General features: G+C 36.2%; 1 protein-coding gene across 8 annotated transcripts in view; it reads right to left on the bottom strand.

The window, feature by feature from the left end:
- The window catches only part of GRM8 (glutamate metabotropic receptor 8), a 329,240-nt gene that overhangs the window by 6,813 nt on the left and 303,168 nt on the right, over window positions 1–19,259 (bottom strand). For 7 of the 8 annotated variants that reach the window (XM_048937591.1, XM_048937089.1, XM_048937249.1 and 4 more), the window contains one exon: window positions 1,026–1,327. In XM_048937591.1, coding sequence (XP_048793548.1) covers window positions 1,031–1,327 — 297 coding nt within the window. In that variant the 3' untranslated portion in view covers window positions 1,026–1,030. The remainder of the gene's footprint in view (window positions 1–1,025; window positions 1,328–19,259) is intronic. The other variant, XM_048937011.1, reaches the window with a different exon arrangement.

The raw sequence follows: 19,259 nt of genomic DNA, 5'->3' as shown, positions 1-19,259 counted from the left end.
CTTTCCCTTCTGAATTCTCTCTTGGACACTCCTGAAGATTTTAGAAATTATGTGTTCTTCACATTTCCGTGATGTAATTTCATCCACAAGCAATTTCAACCTTTTCCCTGTTTTTTGTCATATGTGCAAATCTGAAGCTGTATAAATTCACTCAATCCAAAGAATTTATGCATTTTGAAGGGTCATGGGTTTTGCAAGAGAATTAGTTTGCATTCAGCAACTGTAGCACAGTAAACCCATGGAATATTCATATATACTCTTCAATTTGGCATGCCCTGGTTGATTCAGTGAGAACTGAATTTTTATGAAATAAGTATGACATTTTGCTTCAAGCTTGGTACTTCTCTGAAAGTGCTCAAGCAAAAGGGTACTATTCAGTACTATTCAGTTTTCAGTCAACATCATCAGAAAGTAATGAAATTTCAGAAAATCTCATTTACAGTAAAATGCTTGAAAAATTAGTCTTCAACAGATTCTGTATAAGCCATGTGTCATTTAACTCCTCAATAAATTCTCTACTGATTCTCCACTACTGCTGAGTTCTGGGGGTTAAGTAATCAGTTGTACTCATATTTTATTAGTCATTATTATGAAGTTCAGTTTATCAGCTTGTATGTCATGCAGCACAATGGAAGATATAACCTCTCTTCTATATCAGAGTACTTTAGAGAAGTGGCAAGATTCAAGAGCTTTTCTGACACAGGAAAGAACTTCTTCCTAGAGCTAACCCATGACAAACTGGAACATGTAATGATAAAGCTGTATAGGAATTACCATGTTTTTGTATCAAAATGAATTAAACCACAACAAATACTCAGATGGGAAGGATTTAAATGGGAGATGTTAGTGCTCATGAGTTGTGATAAAGGAACAACAAAACATATTCAGGAGGAAAGATAGAAATAATTATTTTCGACTATATGCATTCAACTGTATATGAATTCTGACACATCTCTGGATTCATGCACAAGTAATAAAAAGAATAAAGTTCATTATTACAATAAAGTGCATTCTTGTGAACGTACATCTATTAGGAAGTGCTGCCACTCTTGACCATGGGAAAGTCTACAGATGACTTACTGTTGGTTTCAAGACTTTCACATAGTTCGGTTTTGACCTCGCCATTTGGTCTGTCATTTCCTTTTTGGGTCAGTTTGCTTTGCATTGTGGCAGCTGTCACTACAGCCTTGAAGCTCCTCTTCCGTTTTTGAACATTCTGCTCTGGATGAAAAATGATAATATAAACCTTGGGCATGTAGAGCATGCCCAGAGACACAGAAGCACTTAAACTCATGGAGACAGTAAGTGTTGTTGTCTGGATGTACATCTGGGGAAGGAAAGAAACAACAACATAAAAATCATTGCTATTTGGATTTAACATATGAAGGCAGATAAAGTAATTTTGTTAAAAATACAAGGTGGAAAATGGAAACACCACCACTCTTCCGCAAATACTTCAGAAAGACCCTCGACTTCATTTGCCTTTATAGTTGAATACAGCTGCCCTGCAGTTTTTTTTTAACCTTAAATGTAGACCCCAGAAATGACCGTGTTTACTAAACTTCATTCTCACAAAAACAATCAAGATTCCATAGCAACTGTATTTGCATATAATAAACAAATAGGTCTGTACAAAAAAAGAGGGGTGACAATAGGGCTGGTTTTGTATCATTCATTTTAATAGATGGATACCTCTACAACAAAATGTCATATTGTGACCCAGTAGCATGTACTGCACATTTCAGCAAGCAACAGGCATAATGCAAAAAGCTGTTTAAGTTTCAAGCTTAATATAAGTTTGCCTACTGAAGACTTAAAAGTATAGACAATTTTTTAACTTGCCCTAATTAGGAAGTCAGAAAATCAGGGAACCAGAAAGGTAGATTACAAAAGATTTCAATACCCCATGAAAACAAAAAATTTCTTACATTTTTTGTATGAATCTGTGACATAGGGTTTTATTTTGGGGTTGTCCTGTTTAGAGGCAGGACTTGGATTTGATCCTTGAGGGTCCCTTCTAACTGGGATAGTCTATGAAATCTTCAAAATATATTTCTAAAGAGTGGATTCCCACTGTGAACCACTCTGCGAAGCATCAGTATCTAATTCTGCCAAATTCTCATATAAAATGAGGGAACGCTAATCTACTCTTTAATAAAAGGCAGACAACGCTTCAAAATCTGTAAGGATTTGAATCTAAGTCTGAAGACAGTATGAGACTGAAAAGATAATCAGGATTTCCAGTTGTGCTGAGGAAACGTATAAGAGCAGCACTTCCTCTTAATGATACAAGAAGACAGTAAATCAGGAAATAAATACTACAAAGTCTAAAGTGAAAAAGCTCTATTTCATTCAATCTCCTGAATTCCTTTCAAGTTTCCCTGAAAACAAATCTCAATTTAGCATGAGTACTTCTAATGAAAACCTTACACTGCTACATCATTAGACTTATTTTTTTTCCAGACTTCTGTGGAAGGAGTTCTATGCAGATGACCTGCAAATAGCACCTCTGAACAAAACTGACTGTTCTACAGTTAAACTGTTACAACACTGGCTTTTTAAAGTTAAGCACTATAGCAGCCAGAACAGCCCAATGAGAAGACGTTACAAAAAGAATGCTCTCTCCCACATCCAAAGATTTAGGCTGCTGAAAAACACCACAAACAACAGACCCCCATTAAAAGATCCTTTCTATGTGGAAGTCAGCCCTTAATTGAGGTCTAAGAGAGGAGGAGCCAGGCTACAGCCCTTCCTATCATGCAGGTGAATCATCTTCACCTGTGCTCCCAAGGATGACCCAGTCCCTTTTTCCAGGTGCTCAATCAGTGGTTCAGGCCATGACTCAACAGTTACCATACAGGTGACCAAAAGTAAAAATATTTTGCTTGCTAACCAAACAATTCCTTATGGTTCCTCTTTTTCTAAGTCTTTTTCAAATACCTGACTCATAGTTATGTCTTTTTTTATTTTTCCCTCATGGATCAATATAGTTATCAGAGGATAAAAAAAAACAAAACATAAAGAATCACTGAATGTTATAGGGTAAAACACACAGATTTGGCACATTAGCAACAGATATTTGCATCATAGTAGATCTTAAAGTTCTGGTTGAGATAAGAAGTCTGATGATGTCAAGCTCCTACAAATATAGAAGAGAAACAATATTTACCTGAAAGTTTACTGAACCCGAAAGTAAACTTTGTAAGTAAACTGATTCTAAGTATGAGCATATATTCACTGCAATAATGAGAGCTCATGGATTTCAACATACTTAGTACAAATGTTTTCTATGTGTTATATCTTTACATCTAAGGTAGTTTCTGTGGAGTTAGTTGAAATGTCTAGCACAAAAGCCAATTTGAAAAATTCCTAAATTACAGATTCTTTGTTGTTGCAGATCACAGTTCATATACAATGAGATTTATTTCTAATGATGGCTGTATTTTTGAAGCAGACATACTGAAACACTGACAATTGTGCAAGTTGGAAATTTTCTAACAGGACAATTTTCAAAGAATGAATCCAGACTTTACTAAGTTTAGGCCTCGAGGATCCTGTTTTACATGAATTGCCCTTATTACTTACTCTTCAATAAAATTTATGGGAAAGAATGACTTCAAGAAATTCGCTAAAATTTGAGAGGAAGGTTTTGAATATGGACTTATACCTACATATTATGTGTGGTATGTACATCAATCTGACTTCATACTACAACTGTATCATAGAATCATAGAATGGTTTGGGTTGAAAAGGGCCACAGTGATCATCTAGTTTCAATACTCTGCTGTGTACAGGGTCACCAACCACCAGACCAGGCTGCCCAGAGCCACATCCAGCCTGGTCTTGAACGCCTCCAGGGATGGGGCATCCATAACCCCCTTGGGCAAGCTGTTCCAGAATGTCACCACCCTCTTTGTGAATAACTTCCTCCTAATATCTAACCTAAACCTCCCCTGCCTCAGTTTAAAACCATTCCCCCTCTTCCTACCACTATCAACACATGTAAACAGCCATTCCCCCTCCTGTTTGTACGCTCCCTTCAAGTACTGGAAGGCCACAATGAGATCTCCCAGGAGTCTTCTCTTCTTCAAGCCACACAAACTCAGTTCCCTCAACCTTTCTTCATAGGAGAGGTGCTCCAGCTCTCTGATCATCTTAGTGGTCCTCCTCTGGATCCACTCCAAGAGTTCTGCATTTTTCTTCTACTGGGGTCCCCAGCCCTGAACACAGTAATCCAGATGGGGCCTCACAAGAGCTGAGTAGAGGGGACAATCACCTCCCTCTCCCTGCTGGCCACCCCTTTTTTAATGCAGCCCAGAACACAGATAGCCTTTCAGGCTGCAAGCGCATACTGATGGCTTAGGTACAGCTTCTCATCCAACCGGACCTCTGAGTCCTTCTTGCAGGGCTGCTCTCAAGGTGTTCTTCCCTCCATCTGTACAAATATCTGGGATTGCTCCAGCCCAAGTGCAGCACCTTCCATTGGGTCCTGTTTAACCTCATTAGGTTTTCATGGGCCCAGTTCTCCAGCCTGTCCAGGTCCCTCTGGATGGCTTCTCTTCCTTCCAATGTATTGACTGCACCACTCAGCTTGGTGTCATCTACAAACTTGCTGAGGGTGCAGTTGGTGACATCATCTATGTCATTGATAAAGATGTTGAAGAGCACCAGTCCCAAGACCAAGCTCTTGGGGGACGCCACTTGTGACCGGCTTCCACCATGACATAGAACCGTCAATCACAACTCTTTGGCTGTGACCAGACAACCAGTTCTTAATCCATCAAACAGTCCATTCTTCAAATCCACACCTCTCCAACGTAGAGAGAAGGATGTGGTGAGGAACCACATCAAAAGCTTTGCGGAAGTCCAGATAGATGGCACTGTAATTGATTACTATACCGTCTGGGCCTGATTACATTTTCTACTTCTTTTTAAATAGTCAGTTTCAAAGCTGAGCATCTATACAGGACAGGAACATGTTAATTCTTTCCATCTTTGGAATTCTCCTTCCTGCAGGCCAAGTCTAGCAAACAGGAGGCTGCACACTTGTGATAAAGGAACAATTTGCTTTGGCTTTTGTCTGATTCCCTAAAATTCAAGTTGCAACAAAAGTATTTCAGTTTAATATGAGGTATGAATAATTTTTTTATAAGTCTTACAGTTGTATCTCACTTTAAGATACAGGAGAATAAAATCCCTTTGTCACAATTCATGGTTACACAGAAATGAATTTCAGTACTCCACACACATCCCTTCTGAACTACAACCTTTTTGTCCAATAAAGCTTTTCACAGATATAACAAGGTCTGCTATGCCTATTCTCCTTGTTCTTGGCAGTGTAAACTTATAAGATAGAAAACTACACACAAAAAAACCTTGCTTCTCCTTACATAATGGGAAAAACTTGATGCTTAAATACCTTTCCAACTTCATCCACCAACGTACCTATACACCAGAAGTGATCCCAGGTTTCTTATGTACTGTTTTCTACTTTTGTAATTGAAAGATCCCTCATGAGACCGTGTCTCATGTTAATAATGCAGTCCCCACTCAGGTACGGTATTTCCATACCTAGTAAATGATTGAGACCCTTTCCTCATCAGAAGGATGGTAACACAGCCTCTGCCTCAGCAGCTAAAACAGATAATAGTTATTTGGATATTCAAGGATTTTCCATCTTCTACTATGTCTTCAAGATCTATCTCCTTCTTTCTATAGAAACTCTGACATAGAAAACTGGGATATTCAAAGATATTTCAGAAAAGTATATATGCTCCAGTGACTTCCTTGAGCTGGAAGTACTAAACCGTCTCCCTGGTAACATGAAAAATTTCTGTGCAAAACAGTTCATGCATGCAACAAAGAAAGTTTCCCAGTTCAGGTAGCAGAGTGACTACCTCTCAGCTCAGCCTACCTGCTTAGAATTTAAAAGATCACCTAGGTCCCCACTTATTTCATGCTTGCTGAGACAATATCATGCACATAACATGCCTTCAACTCACCATAAAACAACTGTTTTAATTAGAGAACAAAAATAGTGGTGATGTCAAACTTTTGTTCATACTGCTTCTCCCCCGACTTATTGCTTTTCTTATCCTCTTTATTTTTCCTCTATACTTAGTTTTAGTAGATAAAAGAGAGGATACTTTTCACCCAATCTATTCCCTGATTTTAACAGTATAACTTAGGGAGGAGGGCAATACAGCTATTCTGACTTCTTGAGTGAACTGAATTCATGTTTTCCATCTTGGTGCAAGTTCTTTAACTGCTAGTACATATTGTTCAAAAGATAAGCAATTCTGGTACTCAGTGATGTGAAGCTATACAGGAAGGCTTTGTACATCACAGGGTATGTTGGTGCCTAATGCAGATTTAAGTCCGCTGCTTGTACTCCAAAAAGAAGTGATTGTTTAAAAGATGCAGTTGGTCTAATGCCTCTTATTGGCTAACTATACAATCTGCCCTTCAGAAGTGCAGACCAAGGAAGCAGCCTCAACACTGAACACTGGAGTCTAAACCATCCTGATGAGACTAGCATATCCAGATAGACACTCTTGATGTCCCACACCACCAGTAACAGAGCTGAAGATGAAATTATGGTTTCATTTTTCCCTTATCCTTGCTATCAAGTACTTTATGTCTTTTCTGTGAATCTTCTCAGTCCCTTAAGCTAACTTCATTTTTTTTTAAGGCCAGAATTGTAGTAAGAATTATTTCCCATAAAGGTTTTTTGCTATCAGTTTGTCCCACCACTCTTGCTTCAATTCCCAGATATTGGGATCATTTACCAGATCATTCATAGCCAGAGGATAAATGATACATGATACAATAAATATAAATGGCATTTATCAGAATGCATGCCACAAATTGGGAAATACAGAAAAATGGTCTCTCTGTTTGTAGTGGGCAGAGCAAGGGTATTTTCATCTCAGTAAAACACAAGCATTGATAGTAATTTTTCTTCCCCTCCAGAATATGAATGCTAAAAAAAAAAAAAAAAAAAAAAAAAAGTTCCTTGCTTCTTTATGAATTTGTGAGCATGCCATAATACTGAAGTTGTTTCTGCATGGGTTGCAGCATGCTAAAAAGTTGAGTGGGTGACATCACTTATGGTTTCACGAAAGAAACACCATGGAATCAATTCCACACAAAAAATGAATGTGGAAAAGGCTGGCTGCAGGCAAATATGTTAGAAACCAGGAAACACACTACAAACAAGAATGTAACAATGTTGGTGAGGAGCCAATAATTAATACCAAGATTCATACTGCTCCACAGAACCTACATCCCCATAAGCTTGCACCTATAGATTTTTACTCTTTTCATTGCACAACATGTGCAATGTTGCACATATTGTGGGATATGTGCAACCTGTGGGAAGAAAATTCATATCTTCTTGAGGAAAAACATTACAAGTGCATGTCAGTCATTTTTCTCACATTGATATAACATGAATATTTGCAAGGTATAAGATAAACTTTGTACAAAATATGAACTAAAATAAGGCTGAAAGACAAAAAGTCAAAGCCTTTTCACAAACATGAAAGTACCACATTCATGAGTTTATAATCTCAATCAGTAAATTTAGGATGTGACTCTGTACCTTACGAAGAAACTTGAGAAAACAAACACTCTTTATTTTCATTTGTACATCCCAGTTTATTTCAGAAATTTTCAGATAAAGGCCAAATCTAATTACAGATTTCAAAGTAAATGTTTGTCAGCTTTAAAAAGCATGAATTTTCATAAAAGCTGAGAAGTTACAGGAGCTATAAAAGCATGAGGCCTCAGTGCAAGATGAATATACCTGCATTTCAAAAACTGAATTATGGTAATGATCTCGCTGTTCAGCTTTTACTCTTGAAGTCTAATTTAGACCTTTCCAGCAATATTTATAAGTGTTCCCTTTCTACCCATAAATTATTTTATGCAGAGTCGAATGACTTTACTAGGTCTTTTTTTTAGCATTGTATATATTATTGTAAGACCCGTCATCTGCTCACTGCAAATATGTACAACTGCACATTGTAAAGTTTTTATTGCCAAGTTTCCTCTACAAAGTGCTTTTTTTTTTTTTAATCACCTGCTTAATACTAACCTCAGATCTTCCAGGCACTTTCCAGTGACTTCTCAATATCTAATTTTACCATGGAGTAGAACACCTCTATCCTATCTACATACAAGTCCTGGAATTCAGATACTGGGAGTCTGATGACATTCTGATGACAAACTTTGCTAATCTGTCCTGTAATTTGGAAACAGATTCTCACTGATCATTAATGGTCATTCAACTCTGTATGTTTCTTCATCTAATTTCCTAATGAAACATGATCCCTTTGTTATACAAAGGCTATCAGGATATTACCTGATTGTATCAAATGACAGGAGGAATAGTTGATCTCTAGGACTGGGAAGCAAATAATATAAATACAATACCACTGTATCTACAGCAGGAAATAAAACCATGCTTAGGTGTAGAGGTGTAGGCCTGCATGCTGGGACTTTACTGCCTGCACTGTTCCTTTGTTAGTGTACTCCCAGCACAAGAAAGCTTGGTCCTAGACCAATCTGTAGTCTCCTTAAACTGTTTCCAGGAGTTTGGCCACAGTCTGGTGCTACTCCCACTGGTAACACTGATATGACTACTACGTTCTTGTTGTGAGGCTAAGATTTTAATATTATCAAACAAGCCAAGTAGCCTAATGGTTTGTCAGTACTCTTAGCGATGTATCGTAACTAGTCTAGGCAGAAACTAGGAGGGCAACACAATACTTTGTCAACATGGTGAACGTTAATGCCAGTTGTCAATGCCACCTCTACCATAAGATCCTACAAAATTACATTTTTGTCTGCTTAAATTCCTAGAACTTGTTCCCTTAGTTTCTCTTTATTTCAAGTTTCAGATGCTTTATTTCACTTGTAATTGCTACACTTGAGCTATCTGTTGATGTGTAACCCCTGTAGACCTAGTCTGCAGCTTCACAGATAACACCACAGAACATCGGCATCAGAAATTATGCTGTTTTTGTGGTGAAAGATGGAGAAGATTAGACTGAAACAAGTACTGCAATTATCAAATATTCTGCTCATTGGAAGGAAGTAATATTTTTGAAATTAAGACAATCACAGTTCAGCTTTATTTCATCTGCAACATTTATCACTTTATTTTGAACACCCATAAACTGGAGGCTGTTGCTTTATTTTGTCCATCCTTTAAATTTCAGAACATAGGTCTGCTATGCAATGCCTCGAAGATCTTCAAAGTAAATTAAAATACCAGTAAGCAATTTGATTCCACAGCATCACATACTTTATCTACATCTCATGACCCCTGTGTATTAAAGTATTATGTTTTTTTCAAAGGCCCTGTTATCCATTTATCTAATCATCCTTGCTATAAATAAAGCCACAGTCAATCAGTGATAAATGATCAATCTTTACACTAGATCTTTTGTAACACATATGGCTGTCTCTGTGTTCAAGACTGCTGAACTCCTAAAGTTAAGTCAGAGAAAGTGATTACTCACAATCTGTAAGTCTAAAGAAATCTTCAAAGCCCAATAAAACAACTCTACAATTAAATACCTATATCAGAAAAAAAATCTGCATCATAAAAAAACTGAAGAATAAGATTATTCAGAAGTAGTTCTTATGTTACATGTATACTGAATCTTCAACATAATATAGAATTAGGATTTTTATGGTATGTTATGCTATGTAACACTTAAGATTTTTTTAGAGGCAAAATACCAAGTAAAAATTCATTGCTCTTCTAATCAAAATCGTAACAGCTTAATCAAGTTTACAGCAAACATTATTATTAAACCAATTATAATGATACCAGTACTTACTATCTACATTTTATTACACTACAAAAAAAAAAAAAAACATTAACCATGTAGCTAAACCTGTTATTACACAAACTTTCCAGTATAAATAGCTCTTCTCCAGTGGTCAGTGATCCCTTTCAGTATTCCTTTTGTTTTTCTTAAGCACTATAGATTCATCCTGCCACTAGAAGAATATAAGGAAGAGGGGTTTATGTCGAGTCATCAGAATGCCAAGTCCTTCAGCAGGAGAAGGTGCATGATAGTGTTGGTGAGACTTGTACCTCCTTAATCTTGGGTTAATTAGAGTTCACTTTTAAGCATTTTCTAGCGCTGCCTGCTTATCTGTTCTTTTTAAAAATTAATTCCTGGATACAACCAATCTATCTTCACTCATTAACTTCTCATCATACTCATGTACTATCACAGCCTAAATGAGATTAAGCCCCAGTGTTATGCATAGGTTTCACATGTTTATTAGCTCTTTATTGTGTACACTATTCAGTGAGGCAAGCTGAAATGAGTTAACAGTAGTCTCCTGATTGCTGGACACTTGTTACTACAACCAGCACAAGCTCAGGACACAAGCCCAAATATATCCCAAGAGCCATCACTAACAGGTCAGTAAAGAGCCTGTGGCCTTCTCCTTGTAGTCATTTTGAAGAGGCTGCAGCTGGGTATTCTGTACATCGGTTAATCTCACTCTTTCCAATTTTATTTAATAAAAAATATTCTTTTACTCTAAGATTGCTACAGATTTCCTACTAAATTTGTAGTCCAACCTGTAAATCAGTTTCAGATGTCTTTCAAATACTTAGAAAATTCTGTCTTTTGTCAAATACAGTCTAATTTGCAATGCATAGATCAATTCATCTATATAAGACATAGAAAAATCTAGAGAATCATTTTATATTTTCATATTTATAATTTTAAATGAAATTTATTTATCATGGGACATTTAGTTATTCTTCAGGTATCTAATTTGAATGTAGACTGTATTTGCCCAAAGGCTAAGTGAACTAACAAATGTGGCAGGTGGGCAACAATTCAAAATAGACTCATGTAGATCTTCAATTATAATTCATTTGAAAAAATGAGGGCTGACATTTTGGAACACTCAACATTTTAGAAGCCAGTTGGCAAGCCTGAAATTGTTGCTTTCATATGCATAAATTTCTAGTAAAAGAAAATCTAAAAGGAAGAAAGCCGTTTTATAAAGGATGATAGATGTTACAAATAATAATAAAAATAATAAAATGGGGCTTGGACTTAATACTACAGGTTCAAAATAAAAATGACATGGTTTCCTACAACACAAAGACCATTATCATTGACTGAAACAATCTTAGAAATAGAATATACAGCTGAGTAGAAACCAGTCTTATTTGCTGTTCAGATTTAAAATTTGCGGAATACTACATTTCTGACTTTTTAAAATGACCAATACTGGCTGTCTGTTTTCCTTATTCATAAAACACAGAAAAAGCATAACCTTAACTGCTGGCTTCTTATCCTACTAACTACATTTTAATCTGTTTTCTGAAGTTCAAGTATGCATTGTACCTTAGATAGAATGATAACCATCCAGCAGGAATACTGTAAAATAACCTCAAGTGCTTCAATAAATAAGTTGCTGGCAGGTTTAGTTCTAGAATGCGTTTGTCTATTTTGTGCATTAGGTTTTACGTGTGAGAGTTCAAGTACCTGATATAGACAAATATTAAATGAAGTACACTTGTTCAGAAGATAATTTTATTTAGCATTTTCAAGCAGGACATAATTAAGTTACTCTGTCACACAAAATGATGGAGGTTTAAATATGTAACAGCTGGTTACCCCAATGATTCTACAACTGCAGAGCAGCCTTTGGCAGGAAAAGCTGTGCAAACACAACCAATACATTACGCTAATGGGAACAATGTAATGAGCAAGGAAGCAGCTAAAATGGAATGACAAAAAGAAAAACAAACAATCAAACAAGTCCCTTCAGCCCTTAGCAGGCATTTCAATTGCAATTTGTTAACAGAATTCTTATAGTGGCTGTACTCAGGTACAAGCCTATTGTAATGACAGTTTATCTGAAATTTTAGTTTCACAATTTCTGTAAAGTTTTTCTATCAGATTTCATTCACTGTAGAAAGGAATTGTGAATCCCCTACTTATCCAGTAAGAAACCCACAGTAATTTGAAATAGATTTTAGAACCATTTCCTAGCTGTAGTGCTGAGTGCAGAAGGTGTGCTGAATGGTGTGCACTATATATTGTATGCTGCCTCTAAACCAGGATGCCCAGGTAGCCAAGAAGGCCAATGGGCATCCTGACCTGCATAATCAACAGTGTGGCCAGGAGGACTAGCAAAGTGATTGACAATGTTTCTTTAAGCTCAGATGGATACGTAAATGCAAAATCTTAACACTTTGCCCCTACTGTCTGTGCACCTAACATCTCAAACTATCTGATTACACTATCTAAGAAACGAAATAATAATTTGCTGTAGGCTATGCAGCAGTCTATTTGGATTTTATAAGCACTGTTTTTATTATTATGGTTTCCTTTGTCTACATTCTTCCTAAAGAGCAGAACTGTTAAAATTTCACCATTATTTCATACGTCTGTCCAGGCACAGATTTACCAAAGGTACAGCAGGACAAATGTACTTTATTTATCCCATTGAGTTACCTTAATAGCATAGCCTTGTGAAGTTTCATAACTTTAGCTTATCCTTTTTTCTCCCATCAGTCCTTTGACACATTTTCATTGCAATACCAAGATATATTGCTACTCAATAGCTCAATTTATTAGACACTGCCAATTTTTATGACTATTGTATCTATCAAGTATGGCATATGCATAGAAAAAGAAGTTGTCTAAAGAGGTTGTGGAGTCTTTTTTCTCAGAGATCTTCAAAAGCAGCCTAGACCTGGTCCTGGGCAAACAGCTGCAGGTGTCTCTGCTTGAATAGGGGAGTTAGACCTACAGACATAGGTATTATTCATATCTGTTGAGCTTTTTAATCATGAAATAAAATCTAACGTTAATTTTTATGGAGGCAATAGCAGAAAATCGCAACTTGTGTGTGAAAGTTATGTAGCCTATATGTGTCTAAACTGCATTGCAGAAAAAGAACCAAGCTGGATTTGCAACTGATTCAGATCTGACTCTAGGGTGCTTTGGTTGATAATATGTAGGGGAACTATGAGTGATCTCAAAATTTACATCACTGCCCAAACACAATTAATCACACCAGATAGATCTGGCACATGGGGATCAATAGGTATCCACTTATTCTTGTTATAATATAAAGACAAGATAAGGCAGTGCACTTTTCTGTAGAACTACAGGGTACTTAATTGTTATCATCTGACAAAAGAAAAGGAGAGATTTGTTGTCAACTTGGAAAGATAATGGCTACAAGAACAGAATTGTCCTAGAAACAAGAATAATGTGAGGCATATCTACTAGAAGATCTCACTTTCCTACTGTTCAGATTTGAACTATAAACCTGATACTGAGTTGATCTGATCCATGAACAGATGATGTAAAATTGCCTTCCAACATTTAAACAGCTGCAGTGCTCTTTCATCTGCTCTTTTTTGTGAGAGTGCCTCTGCACTGCTGCTGAGAGGGAAGCAGCTTATCCATTGTGTGAACATTCTCAGCCAAAAGGAGGTCTTGTTCAAGACTTATCATTGACTTTTTCTCAAATAGAAAATCCACACAAATATACTAAATTCCACACCAGTTATTTAAAAAATATTTTTCTTAATTTATAAGTAGAGTTGGTTCAAGTCAGATAGAACATTAGGTGTCTAGACCAACCTCCTCAAAGCAAGGTAAGCCTTGAGGTTAGATCATGTTGTTCAGGCCTTTATGTTGTTAGAGATGTCTTCATCTACTCAAGTCTTGAATTACAGTAGTATAATTAAGTAGTGTTACTGACCTAGCTGCAGTAATAATTGAGAAGTGTCTTCTTCCCTCTGTGTTGTATCTTCTTGACTTCTTAATGTTCCTTGTTCTGTCTTTCTGAACTAAATAAGGACTGAGACAGGAACTATATTTTAATTTATTGTAACATGCTCTAATTTGCACATTATGGATATTTAAATAGCCTAAATAATAGCAATATCAATAACTAATTAGTATTCAAAAAAAATGATAAAATACAGTGAAACCTGTGTAATGTGTATGGGATTCAGGTCAGCTCAATTAATAATCTGTAATTTTTTATACTATAATTTAGTTGACTACATTACATAAATTAAGAGGTTCTATCCTTGAGGCATTTTATAAACATTAATTATTAATATGAAGTAAAGCCTCTTCAGTACTATGTTTCCAGTACTCAAAGCCAACCCAGAATTCAACAGATTGCATATTTTTAAGATGCTGCCAATGTTTTAAACAGAAAATCCCTTTGGTTTACGTTCCCATATATTCAGTTTGTCATTGCACATCTGCTGTAATGATTAAATAGGACATTCCATCTCTGGGGAAAAACCAACTCAATTAAGTGAAAGGACTAAAGGCAGCTTTTCTTCCCCTTCTTTTAAAAAGAAAAAAGATTAAAAAAAGACACTGTTTTATCTACTTTCAAACTGTAATTAATACCTGTATCTCTATAATTAAATGACAGAGAACAGTTGCATGCTGAAAGGAATATGACTGCACAGTTACATTATTCAACAATAATTTTCTGTCATTAAAAAGAATAAATTAAAAATCATCACTAGATTTTTTAGCTATGATTCCAATGCCTCTAAATAAAGGGCCCAACACTTTGAGTACTTTTAAACTGATGAAAAGAGCTATATCATCTCCTTTCAGAGGACTTGAATCAATGTGCTGGAATACTATCTGCAGCCTGCAAGATGGTGAACAGACAAAAGAGGCAATGTCATTGGTTCTCTTAACAGCTTTGTTGTGCTATTCCAAATACAATGCTCTATCTTGCCAGATCACCCAATTGTTTTTTAATGCAAAATTTAGTGCTTGTTTAAAATAAAGAGCCTCTGTCACTAGCCAATCTGTTGGGGCCACGCTGTCAAAGCCTCTTGATGCATGCCAAGAAGAGACACTCTCCTGCCAGCACAGTTACATCACCTCACCAAATGACAGATGCAGAACTAACATTAGCTTTCCTCAGTTGGCATACTCACACATTGAGATTTTGCCAGTGTAAATATGTCAGTCAGTTTCTGTGTGTGTGTGTGCATGTGTGGTATAAGGCTTTTTATCTGGTTTGGTGTTGTTTTTTGTTTGTTTTTATAGTTTTCTATCCTAGGTTTACTGGCAAATCTTTGTAGACGAGGCACAAGAATGTTACTATTAATGATCATGATATCCAATAATGACTTTCATCTATAAAGTATTTATTAAACAGCAGATAAGGGTTAGAAAATGGGTCTTGGGTCTTATAGAATTCCATTTGAGAGAGCTCAAGAAGTTGCAGTCTCAGTCTGAAATTTGTCACTTGTTGAAATAATCACAGGATTTGAAATTTGTCGCTTGTTGAAATAATCACAGGATTTCTTCTGCAGTCGAGCTGTTCTCTGATATCTAATATGTTTTAGTTCACACTATGACTTGTTGCTCTCTTCTCTGTCATTTTCATGTAATTCAGTGGACAATCACTTCTACCTAAAAGTTGTCTGAAACTGGACAGCAATTATTTATTTATTTATTTATTTATTTATTTAATTTTGTGCTACAATTAAGATGACAAGGGTTGATCTAAAGGCCTTTGATATACAACTGCACTTACTGTCTGGCAAAACCTCACTAATACCTTTGTAAGCAAGACAGATTTTATTGCAATTCCTCCTGTCACTGATGTAAACCTGGAGAACCGGAATTATTGTTTAATCGGTGGTTAGCAAGTCTGGCCTGTAATGAAGATATCTACAATTTTCATTTCCTGAAAGAAAGAGGTGTTTTTTTCATGCTTTGCAAATCAGCACTAACAGTAAACGAAGAATAAACACGATGCAATAGGATGTTATTTTATTCATTATTTAGCTTTATAAGTGTATAAATAATCTAGCCTGGAGTAGGAACTGTCAAGTCAAATTTAGCACACTATTGTTTGTATGCAGTAGTGGTTTGTGTAAATTGTGTTTGTGACAGGTTATAATACTAGGAAGAAATATTTTAGATGGAAGTAACAGATGGCCCATGACAATTTTAAATAAAATATACTATTGGTGTAACACAGCTAATAAAACCATCATGTTACATCTATTGAGCTTCACTAAAAGGCAAAATAATATGTGGTACATGATAAATATGAAAATGCGAATCCTGTTATTTAGAATCATAGAATTGTTTGTTAGAAAGGACCTTTAAAGATCATCTAGTCCAACTGCTCTGCAATGAACAGGGACCTCTACAGCTAGATCAGGATACTCAGAGCCCACTCTAGCCACTCAAATCCTCTAACAGTCAAAAGTTGCCCTAAATCACCCTAAATTCCCTCTCTGCTGAATCTGGTAGAATAAACTCTTAGCTCACATCACTTCCCTTGTTTCCCTGTGTCCTACCTTGTAATCTCTTTCGCCTGTAACTCTGAAAGCAGTTTTTAGATTTTTATTATCTGACAGGTTGCCTACATCACTGGCATAGTACCCTGGCTTCACTGCTTTCCCTGACTGGATGACCTAATTTTTGCCAGCAGGAGCATGGCAATGAAAGAATTATTAATGCCCTGAGTCTATTCAGGTAAAGGCTAGGAGTGCTTTAGAATGAAGGTTATAGTAAGAGACAGTAAACATAGGAACACTTAGGACTTTAAAAATAATTTCCTGTCCTTCCTCACAGCTCCTACATCTACTCCACTAACATTTTTTGCTGTTTGCATGAGGTTTATTTTTGGCTGCAAATGTGAACCCTAGAGTTTATGTTAACTGTGTTCCTCCCTTCCAAGGCAAATGGGAGAGTGAGCTCTAAATAAGACATGATGCTTAGAAAATTTTGCAGACCTTTTTCTCTTGCCATTTTCTTAGTAATTAGTTGCTATTTCTGTCACCATTAGCAACTTTCCTCTGTTGTTGCTATTCACTCAGATGACTGGCCCCTGGCTTTCACTACTTGATATGTCCAAGGCATATTTGAGGTCTCTAAAGTTTTCCATGGGGCATTTGCCCTCAAATGGTCACCTTTTATATTGAACTGTTAAGAAAAAAGGAAGTATACTAACCACACTTGTTATTTTTATGTTGCTCATATATGCATGTTCCTTTTTATTCCTCAGCGGACATCGCATTGTATATTTTTTGCTTGATAAAAAGATATCTGTCAATGATGTCATTTTCCTATTCATAATACTGACAGCCTTCCTTCATTTTCATGAAAATACAAAATCTACAAAATGCCAAAGATCCTGAAAACCCATTTACTCTGGATGTACAAACTCCAAGCTAAACTACAGCTTTTGTAGAAATGTGTTAGGACAATGCAAAAAAACAGGGAGAAGCCCCTTCCTGGATTACAAGTAACATAAACAGAATCATGAATATATTATTACACTGTTTGCTCAGCTCTAGACGTTAACAAGAAACATTTAGCCACATGAGACAAGAAAAATGTATCTTCTCACTTATAAAAACATTCAAGTGCTGTCTCTTGCATTTGGTTTGGGCCAAATTAGCGGAAGAGAGTGAGGAATGAGGCTAAACTGTTCCTCCCTGTGCGGAGGGAATGCAGAGGTCTCCCAACTGTGAGTGGCTTTCCTCACCATATGTGCTTCTTCATCTTGGCTCAGCAGGACAGGAAAATGTATTTGAGGATTTCAAAACAATGTGTGTTATGTAAATGTTATCTGCAGCGCTCTGCTCCATTTTTACTTTTAGTGGCTTATTCACATGCATTTCACAGAAGAAGGCTAAGCCTGAAATTTAAAAAAGAACTAGTGAAAATCAAGTTAAAATGAAGGTGAAATTCAGGTTAGTCCTATACATATAATTTTGGTGTAGGTCAGTGCATATGCATATGTTTCTGTGCTTATGCAGCATAATTAGTCATCATTTCTCAGGGCAGTTCAAAATCAGCATTGCTGATAAAACAATAGACTAACTGGAGACAATAAAGTCACCTGAGACAAGGTGGCTGACTGAATAAAAATACCTTCGGCTAATTGTTATAGGACAACATATTGGAATTCTGGAGATGAGACTGTTGCTGTAGGGAAATTTGTATGTTTTCTTACAAGGTAATATAGGACAGTCATTTGTAAAGAAATATAATAAGGAGAGATGCTTTATAAATAGTTGAAATATGGGAAAACACATGCATTTGCTGAAGAGGTAAGCACAGAAAAAAAAAAGAAAAAAAACACAATAGATTTGAAAATGCCATTGCAAGTACAGGGACAGTGATGGACAGTGGTAACCCAGCTTCTTTGAGAGATTTAATTCCCCCATATGCGGATTACTCTATGCAACAAATGTCAGAAAATTAAAAGATTTTTTAACAAACATTCAGTCTTTGAATGTTTGCAACACGTGAACCCTATAGCCTTGAAGGACATTTTCTTTAATGGTATTAAATTCTGTTGTAATCTCACTTGTCAACATTTGACTGCCTGCTTCCCATCCCTACCCTAAGCATTATTTCTGATGCTGCATTTAAACTTGTTTCCTTAAATTTTGGATGTTTATGTCTGTACCTCTTTCACCAGGCTATATGATGGCCATCTTCCACCTAAGCATAAGCAATTACATGACCATTCTTCTTTCTGAATTTTACCATATTGTCTTTAGTATTCCCCACTGGAAGAGGGAACAGTGTTGCTATCATGAGGGGTGACATGAGAAAATCACTCTAGTTTTGCCATCTATTGCAAAAGAAACACAACTCCACCAATGTACTTGAAATTAATAGTTATAATAACCACACTATGTTAACACTTCTTAAAGTCTCAGTTATGGATTTCAGTGTACTTTAAAATTACATCTGCCTCAAAAATCTTTCAAGTTAGCATTACTTTCAAGTTTCCCTTTTTCTATGAATATCACTTTGTGGGAGTTCTCACCCAATGTCATTTTGGGGGTTAAAAACATGTTCATTTTCATTCTTCAAAAACTCAGTGATTCCTCAGCAGTCATGCTTTTTTGAATGTATTGATAACAAAACTAAGAGTTTGCCTCCAAGTTCCTCTTCTGCCAACAAAGCATTCTGCCAGCGCTCTTCCAAAGCTGATTCATATTTCTACCACCATATTCTGTACATCATTTTTACAAATGTTTCCTTTTCCTTTCTTGTCAATAGAAATAAGTCAGATATAATTCAGAACTACGGACTATCAGTTACTGGCTGTTAAAGGATCTGTACAAAAAACAGAATTTTAAAGGGACAAATTATATGTGTAAAAATAAGGCTGATTGAAACTGTATGGGGGAGAAACTTATCATAATAAAGTAATATAGAATATAAGAGACA

This window comes from Lagopus muta, chromosome 1 (assembly GCF_023343835.1).
Source record: "Lagopus muta isolate bLagMut1 chromosome 1, bLagMut1 primary, whole genome shotgun sequence".
In the NCBI taxonomy this organism is placed as follows: domain Eukaryota; kingdom Metazoa; phylum Chordata; class Aves; order Galliformes; family Phasianidae; genus Lagopus; species Lagopus muta.
Note: the sequence above shows the minus strand (reverse complement) of the source record. Positions and strands in the feature narration are given on the sequence as shown.